At 49.1% G+C, this 19,996-nt stretch overlaps 2 protein-coding genes across 13 annotated transcripts in view; one reads left to right on the top strand and one right to left on the bottom strand.

Moving 5' to 3' along the window:
* Positions 1-19,996, top strand: part of LOC122390907 (uncharacterized protein K02A2.6-like) — a 31,592-nt gene that overhangs the window by 3,303 nt on the left and 8,293 nt on the right. The window contains exon 3 of one of the 2 annotated variants that reach the window (XR_006258251.1): positions 793-825. The exons of the other annotated variant lie outside the window; for it this stretch is intronic. The gene's annotated coding sequence lies outside the window, so the exon portion shown is untranslated. Of the gene's footprint in view, positions 1-792; positions 826-19,996 lie in introns of those variants that run through there. 2 annotated transcript variants of the gene reach the window in all.
* Positions 1-19,996, bottom strand: part of LOC122390847 (protein-tyrosine sulfotransferase-like) — a 67,668-nt gene that overhangs the window by 42,667 nt on the left and 5,005 nt on the right. For 5 of the 11 annotated variants that reach the window (XM_043384210.1, XM_043384231.1, XM_043384260.1 and 2 more), the window contains one exon: positions 5,119-5,214. In XM_043384210.1, coding sequence (XP_043240145.1) covers positions 5,119-5,214 — 96 coding nt within the window. Of the gene's footprint in view, positions 1-5,118; positions 5,218-5,587; positions 6,666-19,996 lie in introns of those variants that run through there. The other 6 variants (XM_043384200.1, XM_043384221.1, XM_043384250.1 and 3 more) reach the window with 4 other exon arrangements.

The raw sequence follows: 19,996 nt of genomic DNA, 5'->3' as shown, positions 1-19,996 counted from the left end.
GTGAGAACGAAGCAGACCTCCTGAGGCGCCTTGACAGGGTTCTGGGTAGGCTGAAAGAGCACGGGCCTAGACTCAAGAGGGAGAAGTGCGAGTTCAACATAAGAGAGGTCAAGTACTTGGGGTGGATCATTTCTGCAGACGGGTTGAAGCCTGTTCCAGAGAAGGTGGCAGCAGGTGGTCGGCATGCGCGAGCCGAGGAACGTCACCGAGCTGAGGGCGCTGCTGGGTTCAGTAAACTACTACCAGCGCCTGGTCCCCAGCTTGGCTTCGATGCTGGCGCCGCTCTACGCGCTGCTCAAGAAGGGGGCGGTATGGCGCTGGACGGCAGCGTGCCAGTCGTCTTTGGACCAGGTAAAGAGGGTGCTGACAAGTGGAAGTGTGCTGATGAGATTTGACCTGACCCTCCCTCTCAAGCTCGTCACTGATGCGAGCAGCGTTGGCGTTGGAGCAGCTCTCGTCCATGTGCTTCCAGACGGGACGGAGAGACCGGTGTGCTTCGCTTCGCGGACGCTGACAGCGACGGAGCAGAAGTACGCCATGGTAGAGAAGGAGGCGGTCGCAGTATCCTTCGGTGTCAGAAGATTCAGCCAGTACCTGTATGGTAAGCACTTCCACCTCGTGACCGACAACCGTGCTCTGTCTCACATCTTGAACCCACAGAGAGAGCTCCCGGCACTGTCAGCTGCGCGTATGCAGAGATACGCCCTTCAGCTCGCAGCGTTCTCGTACGAGGTCGAGCTGAGGAAGTCTGAGAACATGGGGCTGGCTGATGTTCTGTCGCGACTGCCGCAGGTTGGAGCCGACGGAGACTCTGTGGAAGAGGAAGAGGTGTACCTGGTACGGCACTGGGAGGAGAAAGGACCAGCTCTGTCGGCCCAGGAGGTGGAGACGCTCACCCGACGAGACCCCACTCTGGGGAGAGTTCTGACGTATGTTCGTTCGGGCTGGCCCTCTGTAGTGGAGCCCGAGTTTAGAGCATTTAAACAGCGCTCTACCGAGCTCTCTACGGATGGGGACTGTTTACTGTGGGGCGGAAGGGTGGTTGTGCCCACAAAAATGCGCAACAGAGTGTTGCAGGAGCTGCATGCTGGACATCTGGGATCCGGGAAGATGAAGCAGCTGGCCAGAAGGTATGTCTGGTGGCCCGGACTCGACACCGAGCTGGAGAGCCTCGCCAGAGTCTGCGGGTCCTGCGTTGAGAAACGCGCGGCGCCTCCAAAGGCAAGTTTGCACCTGTGGGAACCCACCCAGGGCCCGTGGGAACGGGTTCACATCGACTTTGCTGGGCCGTTTCAGGGCAGCATGTTTCTTGTGGCCCATGACAGCTACTCGAAGTGGTTGGAGGTCATCCCTATGAAAACTGTGTCCGCCGAGCGTACCATCGATGAACTGAGGTCTTTGTTCGCGCGGTTGGGCCTGCCAAAGCAAGTTGTGTCAGATAATGGACCACAGTTTACTTCTCGTGAGATGTCAGAGTTTATGATGATGAACGGTGTACGTCACATCAAAGTTGCTCCGTACCATCCGTCCAGTAACGGCGCAGCGGAAAGGGCAGTTCAAACTGTAAAGAACAGCCTGAAAGCGAGTGTAACAGCTGGAAGCTGTGACATTTTTTTTTCTCCGTACGTCGAAAAGGACATCTCTCACACTCTATACGTAAGGACGATCGCACTGTCTGCCGCGGCGCTGAGCCGGCGTGGGGAGGGGGTTGACCAAACGATCCCCCGACCCGTCGGCCGGTCACCATTAAGCGAAGATCAAAGGCACGCCGAAGGGTGGAGTACAAACACACCCATCCGGGCCGGCGCAGCTGCCGCCGACAAACGCAGCGCAGTCGGAACCACCTGCCCCGGTGCTGGACCAGCCACCGACATCCGGCGAAAATCGAGTGTGAAAACGTCATCCGGCAGGAGGCAGCTGAGACGGATGAGCCGAGCAAGTGAGGATGACGTCACGTTCCGGCGGAATGGAGGGAGGAGGGCGACGGTCTCGACTCCGGATGCGAGACGGGATGTCGCCAATTTTCAGCCCCGGTCAGGGCTGCCGCCGGAGGTCATGCCAGGAAAGGACCGATTAACTGTCCCGGTCACAGAAATCGACCCCCGCCGGAACCGGATAACGAAAGGAATAAAATCGGACCGCAGAAGAAGAGAGGGGGACAGACTAGGGTATCAGACCACGGGTGACAGACCACGGAGGGGAAAGCTCATCTGGACGGCGGGTCGGCCGGCACGTCTCAGTCTGAGGCTGGCCGACCCCACCCCTGCCGGAGCGGAGGGACTCTGCTGCCGCGACGGAGATTCGACGTGTCAACCATCATCAACTGTCAAGTGAGTCATCTCATCTGTCCGCCTCATCAAGACTGCCTCCCCGTCATGGACTATTCACCTCCCATTTACCCATCGGATGTCTCTGATCTGGATTACAAATGCCACTCCCTGAGGTCTAACTTGAGCCACCATTAGGAGGGTAATGGGTTAACACCGTGTAGGGGAGGGCGGTAGGATGGTCTCGCGCGCTCCATATTGCGTCCCGGCCGGGCAGGCCGCGGTACGACCTGTTTGTAAGGGAGGGCAGATGGTCGCTACATTCCGCTTCCGACCGAGCAACGCGGCAGTGGTGCGTCTGTTTGTAAAGACGGGGAGGGGTGTGAATGGGTCCGACTAGTCCGGCCTTACCAATGGGGTAGGGAGAGGGTTAGCGAGGCAGCCGGGGCGGGTCAGTAATGGTCAGTGTAGGCTAATGGCTCACCATTACATTGGTGTTGGGGGGGGAGCGCTATCTGTCGGCCATCACGCGCGCGGTCCGGCCGCAGTGAGGTGTGGGATTCGAGGGGAGGGGAACAGGTCAGATGGTGTCATTTTGGGGGCGCTGGTCACTATTGACGCGTCAAACTACGTCAGATGACGTCATGACGGTTCAATTCGCGATGGTTTGTAATTAAGTTCTCCGCAGTTAGGGCGTTAGGATTAGATTTAAGGCTAAGTTGGCATTGGCGAGCTGACAACCGATCGTGGTACACCGGTTGAAAATGACCAGCATTGTATCGTCCGTTTGTAAATATAGCGTGAAAATTCAATAATCTGTCTGGGGAAAGAAGGGAGGGTTACTTCAGATATGTTGCTGATTCGGATTCACAGAGACCGCTAACGTAATTATCATTGAGTCGTCATCGTCGATCACACGGCCTCACGCCGGCCTAGCACCACAGGCTCACCGGAGTTGAATGAGACTACGCCACGGCCGTCTGATCATCAATCAACGGAAATGCAATGATCATCCCTCACGACGCGACCCTCACAGATACATTTTTTTTTTCGAAGCTAGTAGGTCAGCATAAGTTGTTTCATAATCTAACCAGTTTGAACCCGGTAGGCCAGCGTATCAATCCATTATCAATCTAGTGTTAATTCCAAGTTTGTCAATCGATTCTCAATCCTTACAAGTGCTATTCGAGATAAATCGACGGTCAGCGTAGGATCGTCACATTCCTGGGATAGATTCATCATTTGGATAAGGTTTGATACGAAAGCGGCCCAAGAAATCGTGACGTGTTCAGTTACATTTGGATAAGGAGAGTAAAACATTGTAAACGTTAAACATTATTCTGCTCCTTCGGCAGCTCAGCGCCAGAATAAGAACTCGGGGAGCCTGAATTGCCTTCCGGTTCGTTATTAAATCAGCATTGAGCCGTTTCGTGACTCGTGTTTATATATAACCGACACATCTGAATCGTCATTTCAATCGTTATAAATTTTTCGCTGTTCGTAACCTGTCAATCAATTCCCCTTTCCCTCCTAGCATTATCAGTACCTAACTGATATTGATGCTAGCTCCCCCGTCGAGGTAATTCAGGTATGACAGGGACCGTTTTGTTCAGATCGGATTACTGAACGGTCTGCAGACCCCAATTAATTGACAGGAACCATTTAACGTGCACGGTCACACCACGCATTATGCCGCCGGGCAGCATTGCCTACACTTCCAGCCCAATCATGTTAGTTAACACCGGGATTCGGGAACGTGATCACGCCCACCCGTTCTTTGAGGTAGTTAATGTGAGTAATTTTGGGAGTATGTTGGGCCCCGTAGGTTTTACTAAAACTGAGCGATTGTAGTCAGAACGAAATGGAAAACGTATGCCCCTTGACCTTAAACAATTAACAGGTTAATAGCTGCACCGACGGCAGCGCCCCTAGCGCCACCTACAAGACCCAACTCTTTCGGTACAGCCCGACCGCCCCCAGAAGGCCGAAAGGAAACAGTGGCGCCACCTACGACCGAGGCACGCCAAGCTCTGCTTATTCATTCTGCCGCGAGTGGACGTTACACGACCATCTCACGCGTGGAACATGCGTAGGAGAGACGGACAGACGGGGACAGGGGGAGAATGAGTGAATGAGTGGGCGCGTGCGGGAGTGGATGAGTGAATGGGGGCGTGAGTGAGTGAGTGAGTGAGTGAGTGAGTGAGTGAGTGAGTGAGTGAGTGAGTGAGTGAGTGAGAGCGAGCGAGCGAGCGAGAGAGAGAGAGAGAGAGAGAGAGAGGGAGGGAGAGGAGTCGAAGCAAAACGTTTTAATTCAGTCTTTACAAAGATCGACCCCATAAATGAAAGCCTTTGGTACGAATTAGATGCGTGGCACTCGACCGCCACCCAGCCAGTATAACCTACAACTACATCCACTAGGCGGCGCCAAAAGCGTCGATGAGCCAGAATGGTCGTTGGTCAGGTGGGAAACAAGGTCATGTCACCGCTAAGCTCATAATTACAAGCATTGTAAGGATGCTTATCACCTAACCCTCCACGTTGGCTTAATTTACAAATCTTGTATATGTAGATTCAATGAAATATCTTTTGTTTAAAGGACTCAGACCAACAACAAGCCAAAGGTCTGAGTTTCAACTTCGTTTCAACATCTAAACTTCATAAGATAGCTTTTGATCACAGGGCACATTCTCAAATGATCTAAATAACATTTAGTGATCATTGCATTGGAATACGTTCAATTTGTCGAAACCTTTCAAGTAAGGCGTGATAACTCATTTAACCAGCAGGCAAAAGTGACCGTCATGCTAATTTAACCCAGCTAAGGCAAACGGCAAGGACAGTTGAATCTCACGAATGCTATCCGCCATCCGGTCCCCATCGGATTGGAGAGCGCTGGCCCAGCAAGCCCTCAGCTCAGCGGAACCGCGAACAATGCACCAGTATGGACCTGCTGAGAGAAAGAAATTATCTGTTAAGACAGCTGGACGAACCCTTCTTTCAACGATTGACCCACGCTGACCTCAGTAGGAAGACGGACAAATTTGCGGGTGGTCAAAAAGGGGAGAAATAGACAGCAGTCACATATGATCAAAATTTAGTAAATCTTGGTGAACAACTCTACAGTCTAATTCTGGGAGAAACTGGTTACCTTTGTCAGTCGAAAGCAAACTGTACACCGCGAGGCATGCTACCAACTCAAATTAGCAGACTATTATAGGCCAAAGGCAGGAATGGAGAATTAATTGTGTTATGATTGAGCGCGCATCACTAAAACTTAGAAATTGAGCGTGGTGTGAAAAGCTAGTGACAACTGTACTTACCAAGTTTTGGAGGGACATGCTGAAATTAATGAATTCAGATGATAAATCAGTAACATGCAACAATTCAAGTCAGACTATTCCCAGTCGCATCCAAGGTTGTTTCATCCGTTTCTGTTGACATGATCTATTGAACATGGAATTTCAATGCTAATGACCATTGACCTCTCAGTCACAAGTCACAACTGATCTCATATCTGGCCTCGGATGCTAGCACCACAGTTTCGGACCTGAGTGTGGTTTCACTTAAGAAGGGGTACCTTGGAATGGAAATTTATAAGGCATCAGTGACTATAACAATCTTTGTCGGGTGACGGAAGAGATACAACGATGATTACACCAGTCTGAGTCTTTGTTGACCCATTAATTTAGTTCAAAATTAGCACCATTCTCCAATGGCCAGTTCCCATTAGCTTCTTAAAATTTCTTATAAATTTAGTCTGAATGGTTGAATGGGCAGATTTGTGAAATCAGAGCTCGCACTAAGCATAGTTTGTTGTGCTGAATCTGACCTACCGCCCAACCGCGCAATTCCAGTTGTATAGCATAATTTTGTCTTAAAGTTCAACATGTCCTCACGACTGGACACAGCCCCCCTGATTTGATATAAACATTTCCCATTGCTGATGTTCCCACTCGAATAATTGGATATCACATTTGCCAAAACTTGTATACCTTCAACAACATAGCAATCGGTAAACCGAGCTTCCTTAAATTAGAACACCACCAGTCGATTGTCAATTGCAAGTTAAATAAATCATCTGGTCGAGTATGTCAATAAAAATCCGCATTATCAAATTGACTCTCATAAATCGGTCCAATAAGATAACATGAAATCACATGAGTTGGATTGTTTTTAAATAGAAATGCCAAATTGAGACTAATCCGGCGCACTACCTTAGAGTTCCCTTGATGCAAATAGGTACTCACGACCCCAGAGAAATTTGCGACAACGTGGCGAGGGACGCCAGACAACAATCCACAAAAAAAAAATATTCATGATCACAAATGATTGGGCACTACCGAGAATTACTTCATTAAATCACAGGTAACACTCAGAATAGTCGAGTTGAAATTCCGATCAAAGTTAGCGTCCCCAAGGTTGAACGATGGGAAGTCAGGATGTACTAACCCGCAAGCGACACGATTTTATGACGTCATTAATGACCAACAAGTGGGAACAGGAGACTTTCCGGGAATATGACGTCACCATGTGAATCGAGCACGCTACGTTGTAGACGTTTCGGCTGATAGGCGTAAATATCGTGTAGATTAAAGGAGTAGTAGATGGTCTAACATTGGAGACGTTTCGGCTGATAGGCGTAAATATCGTGTAGATTAAAGGAGTAGTAGATGGTCTAACATTGGAGACATTTCGGCTGATAGACGTAAATATCGTGTAGATTAAAGTAGTAGTAGGTGGTCTAAGTATTTGGCTGCGCAGTTTTCTCTCTCCAATGATTTTTTTTTGTGTTCTGTCGCGGGTAACAACTGACTCGTACCGCGCAGCGGTGCGCACATGGACTGAAGGGATTCTACGGATCAGACAGGTAAGGAGATACAGAAGGAGTGACTCTGAAGTGGTCGATAGATATTGAAACCGGAATTACACAAGGAGGAAAGGATCTAAGGATGGATGCTAGCCGAAGAGGAGGTATGTTGTAACACTTTCATGTGTTTTTGACTCTGCTGATACGTCTAAGTCTTCTAGGATTGGAACTGTCTCACGTTACGGAGGAAGTAAGTAAATATGTTAGGCAGATATCAGAACAAAGAACGCCATAAGACGCCCAAGCTGAGAGGTGAGTCAGAGAGAGATACAGGACGAGGGAGCACACCGCCGAAGGTGGGTGACAAATACGAAGATGATAGAAGAAAGGCGAGGAGTAATACCGCCGGGATGAGGTAAGTGTCCACCGTCGGAAGGATCGCAGCATGCATCACTCATGACGCTAACGCGCTTGAACACACATCTGCAGGACAGAATTCCACGGCGTCGGATAAAAGTGTAGGATAGATTCAGTCATGGAGTCTTTCGAATCACACCGGTCAATGATCCGAAGGCGCCACTTGCGGGTGCCATGACTGCATGAGAGTACTGAGTAGGTACCTGTCTATGAGCCCAGTGAGACTGCGGTCGCCGGGCCAGCAGGATTGTGTCCACCGGTTCGTTAGGTGAAAGCGCGTAAGACGGTCTCTCACAGAAGGGCTGCAAGGGTCAGTAACCAACGTCCGGCCGCGGATTTTTTTTTGTAGGGAGACAGAGACGTGCCGTGAGCGGCAGAGGTTGACGAACCAATCATAGTCACCGAGGAACGCTAATAACTGACGCTACCCGCGTCATATCTTTAGACAAGTAATCGGGGTCAAATGATGTAGGTGTTCGAAGAGAGTGGGCCAGCAGAGATTGATTGAACCAATCACACCCATCGACGAAAGCTAATAATGTAATCGCTACCTGCGTTGCACCTTTAGACAAGTAATCAGGGTCAAGTGATGTAGGTGTTCGAGAATATTGGGCCAGGGGGCCAAAGAGGTGCTAGGAAGAGCACACACGATTCCAATGTTGGAATGGGGCGCGATAAGTCGTTGGGATTTAAGAGTAAGATTAGATGGAATTCAAACTTATCACGGAGTCTATTGGGCAAATTGCGTTTATTGTCCCGGATATGTACCGCTGGAGGGGGTTAGAACAATTGCTGGGAGGGACTGAGAGGTCAACGTGGGATCAAACTTATTGTAGTGGGATGAGAGAGGTATGACAAAGAGAGTGAGTCTGAGAGAGATTGAGGTATGCGTCATATAGTGTAAGGACCAGCGGGAGATCTAATCTCAGCATTGAGGGCGACATTAAATGGGGATGTAATCGATTGTCTTTGGGATGATAGGCATAAGAAAGGGAGAGAATGGTGGGTAGCTATCAGGTATCAGATGGTGGCTTCAGGTTATGTCCTCAAGGGAGCCATCAAAATTATATGCTTTGGAGAGACTTCCGTGTCCTAAATTCCTTATGAGACAGATACCATCCTAGGCAGTGAAGACTATATGTTGACAAGCGACAAGCCAGCCTCATTATAAATATTGTTTGTGACGAGCCCCAGGCGCAAGGAACGGTGGCGGAAGAGAATCGATCAGCTTGAAACCAACGGACCGATCATCACTTGGAAATGGGTGTGTTATTACGTTTGAACAAGAGAAAAATCAAACACCAAGAGAGTCAACTAGTTAATCAACAATTTGTGGATCTACCAGCCTAAAACACTCACCTGAAGTTGTTCCAGAGGACGGCGCAGGTCGGCAACCATCTCGGAAAGAAAACAACCCCGATGAACGAAATTTTATTAAACAATAATTTTTTTTTCAAAACATACTCCCCACCGCTTCCGGACCCCCAGGGGGCCAATCACACAACTGGCGCCCAACGTGGGGCAATGGCTTTGTTGCATGCAACATGAAATCAGCAGAGTTGCACATACCCGAACCCAAAGAAAAAAATTCAAGTTCGAAGACTGGAGGAGCTATGGAGGGCAAACACGTTGTACCCACTAACTATGAAGACGGGATATAATCCAGCAGTCCTGAGGAGTTACAGTCCAGAGGAGTTGCAGTCCAGTTGCATGCAACTTGCAATCAGCTGAGTTGCGCATACCAGAGCCCAAGAAGAAAATAAGATCGACGACTGGAGGAGCTGCGGAGAAGAGACACGTTGTATCCACTGGCTATGAAAACAGGATGCCATCAACAGCCCAGAGGAGTTGCAGCCCAGTTGCATGCAACATGCAATCAGCAGAGTTGCATATACCCGAACCCAAGAAAAAAAAATCAAGACCGAAGACTGAACGAGCAATAGAGAAGAAACAGGTTGTACTCACTGACAGGACAGGACAGCATCAAACAGTCCAGAGGAGGAAGAGGATTCGCAGTCCAGTTGCATGCAACATGCAATCAGCAGAGTTGCGCATACCAGAGCCCAAGAAGAAAAATACGATCGACGACTGGAGGAGCTACGGAGAAGAGACATGTTGTATCCACTGGCTATGGAAACAGGATGTCATCAACAGCCCAAAGGAGTTGCAGCTCAGTTGCATGCAACATACAATCAGCCGAGTTGCACATATCCGAGCCCGAGAAAAACAGGATCGAAGACTGGAGGAGCTACGGAGAAGAACCACGTATCAACTGGGTTCTTGGCTATGAACACAGGATATAACCCAACAGTACAGAGAAGTTGCAGTCCGGTTGCACACAACATGAGAATCAGCCATGTTGCACATACAGGAACCAAGAAAAAAAAAACGAAACCAAACGCTAGAAATCAAGGAGGATACCTTGCTACATTCAAGAACACTATTCAAGGAGGTGATAGTCAAGCGGTCCGAAAATACTTCAGCTGTTTCGAGGCGTTGCAAGTTCCGTTGCATGCAACACAAGTCAGCAATGTGGCACATACCCGAAGCCAGAAAACAGGACCGAAGACAGAAGAAATACAAAGGTACTTCATAAAATCCAAGAAGGTTGAGCTTAAGAAGACGCAATTGAATCCAGCTATCTAGAAGGTTGCAGTCCTGTTGCATGCAATCAGCAAAGCTACATATACCCAAACCCAAAAGAACAAGGTCAAAACTGGAAAGTTTAAGGAGAAGCATTAACAGTTACAGAAATTAGTGGTCGAGAGGACGGAAGCAGGACCAGCTGTGCAGGGCATTGCAAGGCAGTTGCATGCAACACGGAATCAGCAATGTTGCACAAAATCAAAATCCAGAGGACGAGATCAAAGACCGGAGAAGTTAAGAAGAAGTATTGGCGTTGTGTCCAAGAAATCTACGGGCACGAAGGAAAGACGGATCCAGTCGTACGGTGGCGTTGCAGTTCTATTGCATGCAACAGCAACATGGACTCAGCAATGTTGCACAAAATCCAAACCAAGGAAAGCGAAATCAAAGACGGGTAAAAAATTAAGAAAAGCATTGACGTTGCGTTCCAGGAATTAATAATCAAGGATGAAGAATCATACCCAGCTGTTCAGATGCGTTTCAGTTATGTTGCACGGAACTTACAATCAACAATGCTACACCTCACTGAGCCAGGAAGGGGAGAAAGAAGACTGAAGAAGATGAAAAACCATCACGACATCTCAAGAAGTTTGCGGTCAAAGGGACAAAACTGGATCCAGTTATTCAAGAGGAACTGCAGTCACAAAATGCAACATGCAGTCAGCAGAGTTGTACCTATCGAGAAGCCGCCCAGAAAGAAACAAGATCGACGGTAAAGGAGATTAGAGGAGACACTGCACTACGAAGAAACAAAGACAAGATAACATCTAGAGGTTCGAGAGGAGCAGCAATCTGATCACAAGGATCCAACTCGTACATGCGCAAGCATATGTCACTGGTTTAGCCCAGATCACAACAAGATCAAGATCAAGGGTGCAGGAAATGCAAGACATTTGACAATGAAATGAAAACGGCAGATGAAGAAGAAGCAGTGGGAGCCAGCCACCGGGAAGGGGAGGTCCTGAGCTGCTACACAAGAAGGTTCCCGAATCCGCAGCAACAAGTGGTCGGAGAGATCGTGGCAGTTTTTCCAAACGCGGGAGGAGGAACCTGAGAAGAAGCCTGCGCCGTCGGGACGACTGGAACGCGAAGAGCAAAGCCTGCCTCCAGCGAGCAACGGGAAAATCTGAGGGGGAGATCAAGAGGAGCGGGAGGAAACACACCAGCCATGCTACGCTAATCTTGCGGTTCCAAACTCCACAACAAAAACTGACCTAGCGTTGAGTACGGTGAAAAGGAGAAGTTTACGTGCCAAGAGCAAGTCGATCAGAGCAAAGCCAAGCGATCGGACAGGAATGGCGACGTACCGGACCTCAAGACCGCAGGGGTTCAACAAATACGACAACCAAGCCAGGCGAGAGAGGGACTTACTCTGAATATGTGCTACAATTACCACCGCCCGCGGCACCGAGCTTTCGAATGCCTCCCGAGAGATCAACAGCATCAGGGAAACTGACATCATCGTTCGCATAGGGATCAGCGTGACGAATGGACGCAACTTTCCTTCAACCTCCACAGGAAACAACACCAGGATCTACGGGAATCTCAATCAAAGGTGATCGAAGACAGCCTGAGAAGAAAACAGCTAACCTGGTCACGAAAGCCCACCACCTCGCTACATCATCAGCACGAGACACGGACCGACGTATTAAGTACTCCCACCGAAAGGAGGTCCAAAGGAAACCGGCACTGATTCTCGCGTTGCTCGTCAGACATCATCAACAGCCAGTCTTCCCAAGTCGCGGGCGTGGCTCTTCGGTCCGCCTCAGGTCATATGATAACCGGTCACCAGAGAAACAGCAGTAAAATTCAAGTTAGGAGTACAGAAGAAGACATGACGCCTTCCCATACGCCGAACTTCACCGTGACGCCATCATCGGAGTTAGTTTCGTCCGAAAAACAGCATCATCGTCGAGCGGTCAAAAGAAAGCTTTGAATCTCTGTAGCCAACAAAATCATCCTGGAGAACGGAAGGAGGCGACACTCTAGAAGAAAGCGGCGGCCTCTACCTAACCGGTGTCGGAGAAGGAGGGACCAAGATGGATTGTTCCAGGAGGAGAAATCACTCTGGGAAGAGGAGAAATCAACCAAGCAGTAACGGAGGAATATCTAACCGAGCCTCGAGAGAAAATCCAGCCGGCCAGCGGCGCCATCAGCCTCTGAGTCAAGACAAGCCGTGGAAAAAAAGTCACCCACCAGCAGAAGACTTACCTAAACTCCCCACCACCCAAGGAGGAGACGTCGAAGACCAAATATCAAGACCACCAACTGCAAAGAAGTCAAGAAGTCGTGGTGTCAGCGAACAAAACACTCAGATGTCTGGCTAAGCGGGAAAAGGGATGAAGGAAGTATGGATCCGATCCGAAGATTCTGGATACCAAGGCGCTCGGTTTGGATCCGAAGGAAACAGCTGCAAAACACATAAACGAACGAGAGCGCCTTCATGAACCGTAAGACGTGATTGAACCATCGAACATGGTGTTGAACTGACCTGCAACAAACCAATTCGAAGACCGGTATAAGTCGCACTAACACCGATAGGAATTCATGGAAACCAGAATTTCGAGGCATGCGGGGCAGATGAATGAATCGAGCTGTCGGGAACGCACAGAGCAGCTGGTGAAACAGAAACAGGCCGCCCAGGTAACTGCAATACAGAAACAAAGGCATGGTCACCAAGGAGAGGTACGGAGAGTTGATGTGCTCCATGAAGGACGAACAACAGACCCCAGTAACATTAATCCTGCTCAACAACCATCCCAAACCCCATCCTAACCACTCCAAGGGTCATGTCCAACCGCCTCATAGGTTCCTTCTTCCCCCCTTCTACCCAAGAAGCACCCTCCCCCTTCTCTTTTGTTCCAGGTACCAGAGCAAGCAACGTTACCACTGTGGCGTTGAGGCGTGCAGCTCCAGAGCACCCTCGCGGGTTACCGCCACCGGACTTCACGACAACAGCGCCCAACCATGGCAGAGCCAGATCGATCAGGGCGTTGGCAGAGGCGTTGCTCAAAGACGCCCAGTGCCCTGGCGCCAACAAACCGGACTTCACGACAACAGCGCCCAACCATGGAGGGAACCAGATCGACCAAGGCGTTGGCAGAGGCGTTGCTCTAAAAGCGCCCGATGCCCTGGCGCCAACAAAGCGGACTACACGACTAGGACGACCGACCCCGGCCTGGACACGAGCAACCAAGGGGGTCACGCCAGGCGGCGATCGGGGGAAGGCCCAAGACATCTCGTCCAAGTGGCTACCAGAGAGCCACAACGGGCCGTCGTACCAACATGGAGCGACGTATGTACTGATGTGACAATATGCGCGCGGTGTGTCATTAGGTTTTATGTACGGGTAGATGTCTGATGGTGTGTAGTACTTAAAACAGATGTGTTGTGCTTACTCGTTACCGGGCTTGTCAGGCAACCACCTTACGAATGTTGGGGAAAACGATTAGGACATGACCTGCTGTAATTAACTCGGGGGATGGAATACCGAAAGGGGGAAGTGTCACTAATGGGATGGTTAGGGTGTAAGCTAGGTTAGGGCAAATGGTGGCAAGGGGACTGACCTCGGGGGGATGGCGGCACCACAACCAGCTGTCAGAGGATCGAGGAGACGTTACCCATGGAGTCCAGAAACAGCACCCTCGCATCGCAGGGAGGCAGAGGACGTCAACGTCCTAGCCAAGGCAGACGAAGAAGGCCAGCCGACTACCATGCAGAACAAGCCCATCCTTAATTGTGGGGGCACAATTAAAAGAAGAAGCCTGAAAATGTAACAGCTGGAAGCTGTGACATTTTTTTTCTCCGTACGTCGAAAAGGACATCTCTCACACTCTATACGTAAGGACGATCGCACTGTCTGCCGCGGCGCTGAGCCGGCGTGGGGAGGGGGTTGACCAAACGATCCCCCGACCCGTCGGCCGGTCACCATTAAGCGAAGATCAAAGGCACGCCGAAGGGTGGAGTACAAACACACCCATCCGGGCCGGCGCAGCTGCCGCCGACAAACGCAGCGCAGTCGGAACCACCTGCCCCGGTGCTGGACCAGCCACCGACATCCGGCGAAAATCGAGTGTGAAAACGTCATCCGGCAGGAGGCAGCTGAGACGGATGAGCCGAGCAAGTGAGGATGACGTCACGTTCCGGCGGAATGGAGGGAGGAGGGCGACGGTCTCGACTCCGGATGCGAGACGGGATGTCGCCAATTTTCAGCCCCGGTCAGGGCTGCCGCCGGAGGTCATGCCAGGAAAGGACCGATTAACTGTCCCGGTCACAGAAATCGACCCCCGCCGGAACCGGATAACGAAAGGAATAAAATCGGACCGCAGAAGAAGAGAGGGGGACAGACTAGGGTATCAGACCACGGGTGACAGACCACGGAGGGGAGAGCTCATCTGGACGGCGGGTCGGCCGGCACGTCTCAGTCTGAGGCTGGCCGACCCCACCCCTGCCGGAGCGGAGGGACTCTGCTGCCGCGACGGAGATTCGACGTGTCAACCATCATCAACTGTCAAGTGAGTCATCTCATCTGTCCGCCTCATCAAGACTGCCTCCCCGTCATGGACTATTCACCTCCCATTTACCCATCGGATGTCTCTGATCTGGATTACAAATGCCACTCCCTGAGGTCTAACTTGAGCCACCATTAGGAGGGTAATGGGTTAACACCGTGTAGGGGAGGGCGGTAGGATGGTCTCGCGCGCTCCATATTGCGTCCCGGCCGGGCAGGCCGCGGTACGACCTGTTTGTAAGGGAGGGCAGATGGTCGCTACATTCCGCTTCCGACCGAGCAACGCGGCAGTGGTGCGTCTGTTTGTAAAGACGGGGAGGGGTGTGAATGGGTCCGACTAGTCCGGCCTTACCAATGGGGTAGGGAGAGGGTTAGCGAGGCAGCCGGGGCGGGTCAGTAATGGTCAGTGTAGGCTAATGGCTCACCATTACATTGGTGTTGGGGGGGGGGGAGCGCTATCTGTCGGCCATCACGCGCGCGGTCCGGCCGCAGTGAGGTGTGGGATTCGAGGGGAGGGGAACAGGTCAGATGGTGTCATTTTGGGGGCGCTGGTCACTATTGACGCGTCAAACTACGTCAGATGACGTCATGACGGTTCAATTCGCGATGGTTTGTAATTAAGTTCTCCGCAGTTAGGGCGTTAGGATTAGATTTAAGGCTAAGTTGGCATTGGCGAGCTGACAACCGATCGTGGTACACCGGTTGAAAATGACCAGCATTGTATCGTCCGTTTGTAAATATAGCGTGAAAATTCAATAATCTGTCTGGGGAAAGAAGGGAGGGTTACTTCAGATATGTTGCTGATTCGGATTCACAGAGACCGCTAACGTAATTATCATTGAGTCGTCATCGTCGATCACACGGCCTCACGCCGGCCTAGCACCACAGGCTCACCGGAGTTGAATGAGACTACGCCACGGCCGTCTGATCATCAATCAACGGAAATGCAATGATCATCCCTCACGACGCGACCCTCACAGATACATTTTTTTTTCGAAGCTAGTAGGTCAGCATAAGTTGTTTCATAATCTAACCAGTTTGAACCCGGTAGGCCAGCGTATCAATCCATTATCAATCTAGTGTTAATTCCAAGTTTGTCAATCGATTATCAATCCTTACAAGTGCTATTCGAGATAAATCGACGGTCAGCGTAGGATCGTCACATTCCTGGGATAGATTCATCATTTGGATAAGGTTTGATACGAAAGCGGCCCAAGAAATCGTGACGTGTTCAGTTACATTTGGATAAGGAGAGTAAAACATTGTAAACGTTAAACATTACACTGAAAAAAGTTTTTACCATCAATTTACTAAGTTACTAGCTTTGGTAAATTTTACCATCAGCCTACCATCATATTACTACCAGCCTACTATGGTGCTGAATACTATCCTGCCTTGACATGTTGATATTACCATGGTTACGTTTATCAGGGGTGGTTTTGTACCCCAGTTTACAAGGTGGTAACCACCTGAGGCTAGTAGATACCCTCGTAAGCTAATATTCCCTACCATAGTAAAATCAACCTTTCCACGGGCGGATCCAGCAGGTGAATTCGGCGATCAAGTCTCCTCCTTTCCATAGAGGTGTTTGCCAATTTTTGATATGTTGGAAGGAGCGTCATCCAAGGACTAGCTGAGACCCTGAGCAATTAATAGTTTTATGGACGAAAGGCCAGAAATTTCTTGCAACAGTTCCCTGGGTGTGCTTCTGCTGCTATGGTAAGGTATACCATGGCAACACCATGACAACACTACACCCTTACTAACAATCCACGTGCGTCTGACTCTGCTGCAGCGGCGCCGCCATGTCAGTTCCGGCCGCGCGCCGGCGTTGTGAAGGTGCTCCGTGGTTTTAAATATTTGAACGGTGATTGTGTGGGTGGTTAGCGTAGCTGACGGTGGAGGATACTCGGAAATAACAAGTAAGTCGTTGTATCTTCAGCATAATAATACTTATCTCACGAGTGCCATTTCCAGCAAAGATCGCAGCCTTTGTTTCGGTTCATGTTGTTGAATTTCCTTGAGACCCTGTTGGACCGGGTAGGGGGAGGGTGGTGGGGTGGGTATCATTGCGGGCATTTCCCAGCGTCGGAAATCAACGTGTTTTTTATTTGTTAACCCACGCCTCACTGGGGTATGTGCTCTAACGCGCCCCACAGCACGTTACAGCACGTTACAGTGGGGGGGGGGGGGGGCTCCTAACTCCGAAACTACTGGGCCGATTGTCAAAATTCAAACGGCCCCTGGTAGCCCTGGAAATATTGTTGAGCGAAGCCTAATGTCATTGACCTCGAGGTCATCGATGACGTCACAGGTCAGGTCAAAGTAAAAATATCAGCGTCTTGGCACTCTGGGCGCCGGCCAACAAATCAGATCAGGCTCATTTTTTGTTTGCACACTCGTGAATATATGCGTAACATAACCTGAGGGTACCGAACTTGTACTTCGAATTTTTCAGGTCAAGGCCATCTCATCCCAGGTCACGAAAGCTTTATATCGTGCATCGGTGACGTGAGACATGTTTTATGGTTCATGTAGGCCATATATATCGAAATCAGTGTTGTATGTGTCAGTTTAGGCCATTTTAGCTGAATATAGCTGAGGTCAGGTCAGGTCACTTTAGGTCAAAAATGGTCAAATTTTGAAGTTGACATTTTTCAACAAAAAAGGTGTTTGTCAGATGAAGTTCACATATATTCAACGCATATGTGTTCAAACACATATAGACCCCGTTTCCATGGGCATCACTGATCCGGATCAGCAAACTTAAATCGTATTATATTTCTCGAACTCTTCGTTACATGATATAATTCCAAGTGGATTAGGCTTATATAATCAGTTAATCCCTTATTTTCATTTTCATATATTGTCTAACTATACTGGATTAGCTAATCCATTTTTACTGATCCGGATCAGTGATGCCCATGGAAACGTGGTCATATTCTGCTTTTTTTCATTCAGAAACGTATATGTAAAAAAATAAAAAATACAATTTCTGAGTTTTTATATTTATAATTTTCAAAATATTCAACATTTCGAAAGTCCGAAATCAGTTTGGTAGCCCTGTAGAGTCCACCCATGCAAAAAAAGGATCTAGCTTAACCCTCAAGGCGGTGGGGGGGGGGGGGGGCATTTTTTGCATCCATCTTTAGTTTTTTTTCGATATATCTCCAGAACCGCTGCGCCGATCTTCACCAAACTTTCAGTACCCTTTTGCACATTGTGACCAAATTTTTTTTCCAAAGGCTATGATAAGTTGGCCGCTACGTCGGAGTGACGTCATTTCTGCCATTGTCGACCAAAAAAAAAAGCTTCGCGGGAAGAGCTGTCAGGTCTATAAATTTGATTATGCATAAAAATGTTCAAGACATGAAATGTGTAGAATTACCAGGGCTACTATACTGTTCTCTCGATTTTGTTTTTGAAGTTGACCACAAAAATAAAAAGAAATAGATATAATAGCCAAAAAATCCCAAAAGTTTTTCGATTTTCGAAACAAACGGAATATATGTAATAGCCACTATGGACTTCTATTCACATTCCAAGTATTAGATCGATAACTCCTTTTTGCCAAGTTATAACAAAAAAAAACTGTTCAAAATTAATGACGTCAAATTTTCAAACTCGATTTTGGCAATTCTAGACCACAAAGCGCAAAACAAAGACCACCATTAGACTCGCCGTGACGAGTGGCATCGAATCAATACCAATTTTATGCGAAACTATCAACTTTGACCTGAAATTTGACCTTTTTGACCTGACATTGACCTGACCTCCACCAGAAAGTGACCAAAAAACCGTCCCTGATGGTCTTATAACCAACACCATTGAGGCGAATATGAAAAATTGGCCATAAAACATGCATCGCACAACCCTACTTAGTAAAGATAGGTTCATGTGCTGACCCTTGGTGATCGGACCTGGTATTATCAGTGACCTCCAATAGCAACATATGCTCGTATAATAGGCAACTCACGCCCTATCGCTGATTTTTGACAAAATGCCCTTTACTCGATGTTGCAGCGCATTCCTTAAAAGACCCGTGAACGGTGAAACATTTTATCTTTGACTTGGCCTGTGATGTCATCGGTGACCCCGAGGTCAATGAAATTGAAGTTCCCTCGACAAATTTAACAAGGCTATCGAACGCCATTTAAATTTTACCGATCCGTCATAGTAGCTTCGGAGATTCGGGGGGGGGGGGGGGGTCAAAAATCCCCCCCCCCTCCCACCGCGCGGAAGGTAGCCGGGAGGCCCACCGCTTGCCGGGTTAAAACTCAGATCTTGAGAGCGATTACCGTTGTTCAATGCTTTGCATCAAAATCGGCCGAACATGATGTCACTCTGGCGTCATTTCCGGCCGATCTATAGTAGCTACGAAAATTTTATTAGTGCACAAGGTGTCAAATAAATTGATGCAGCCGAAGGTCCTAAAAGCTTTGTTTTGATACGTCCAGCGGTTTTAAAGATATTGCGTAAACACGAGAGGGGCTATGAATAGCCCTCCCCACAGTAGGGTGGGGGTTAACCCTCGCCCGTATTGGTGTTTTTCAGCCACGAACGTTTAAGGGGGGGTCCGTTGAACCCCCTCCTTGCCGTTTCGCCCCTGATTGAGCTAGAGCTTCGCGGAAAAAACGAGCGTGCTGCCCGTGACGAGAGAAAGCCGATGGTACCCAATTTTATCCTAGGTCGTCGGTCCTAGGTCATCGGTTGACCTTCCAGGTCAGGTCAATGACCCAAAAGTGGGGAAAACTGGGACCTGTTAGAACGTCGTAAAACGTGGCTGCTATTGGGTTTTTTAGGGAACTGATCACGAATATCATGTTAGCTATGATCATAGATGATGTCTTCATGCATTTAGGCCAGGTCGGGTCAGGTCAGGTCAGGTCAACCAGTAAGGGTTTTGCCGGGTATTCGTAGTAGGTGCACTAGGTGGCAACCGCCTCTGACAGCTTCGTAACATGTTACGAAGGCACCAAAACTACTTCGTAAATGTTCATATATGGTTGTTAAATTCGAAATCAGCTAAAAAAACTAGCCTAGAAAGATGCTGATAAAACTCGAAAAAGTAAACCGAGGTCATCAAAGGTCAATGAACTGACCTGACCTTCTGGTGACCTTGACATCCACCCTAATGCATGGGAGCAGCATCATATCCCATGTTTGAACGCTTGAAACCACGAAAGGACTGCAAACGCGCGGCAAATGCGAGCCGACATACGCCGAATCGCGATTCCGGCCAAACATGGTCTCGAAAAGTAGGTCACAGGTCAAAGGTCATTAGTCAGGGCCATTACATTTTTTAGGGTAGGTGTAAAATTGATTATAACTCGAGGGTACTGAAAGCTT

Source organism: Amphibalanus amphitrite, unplaced genomic scaffold (genome assembly GCF_019059575.1).
Source record: "Amphibalanus amphitrite isolate SeventyFive unplaced genomic scaffold, NRLGWU_Aamphi_draft 000021F_arrow, whole genome shotgun sequence".
Classification (NCBI taxonomy): domain Eukaryota; kingdom Metazoa; phylum Arthropoda; class Thecostraca; order Balanomorpha; family Balanidae; genus Amphibalanus; species Amphibalanus amphitrite.
This window is presented reverse-complemented; position numbering and strand designations above follow the sequence as displayed.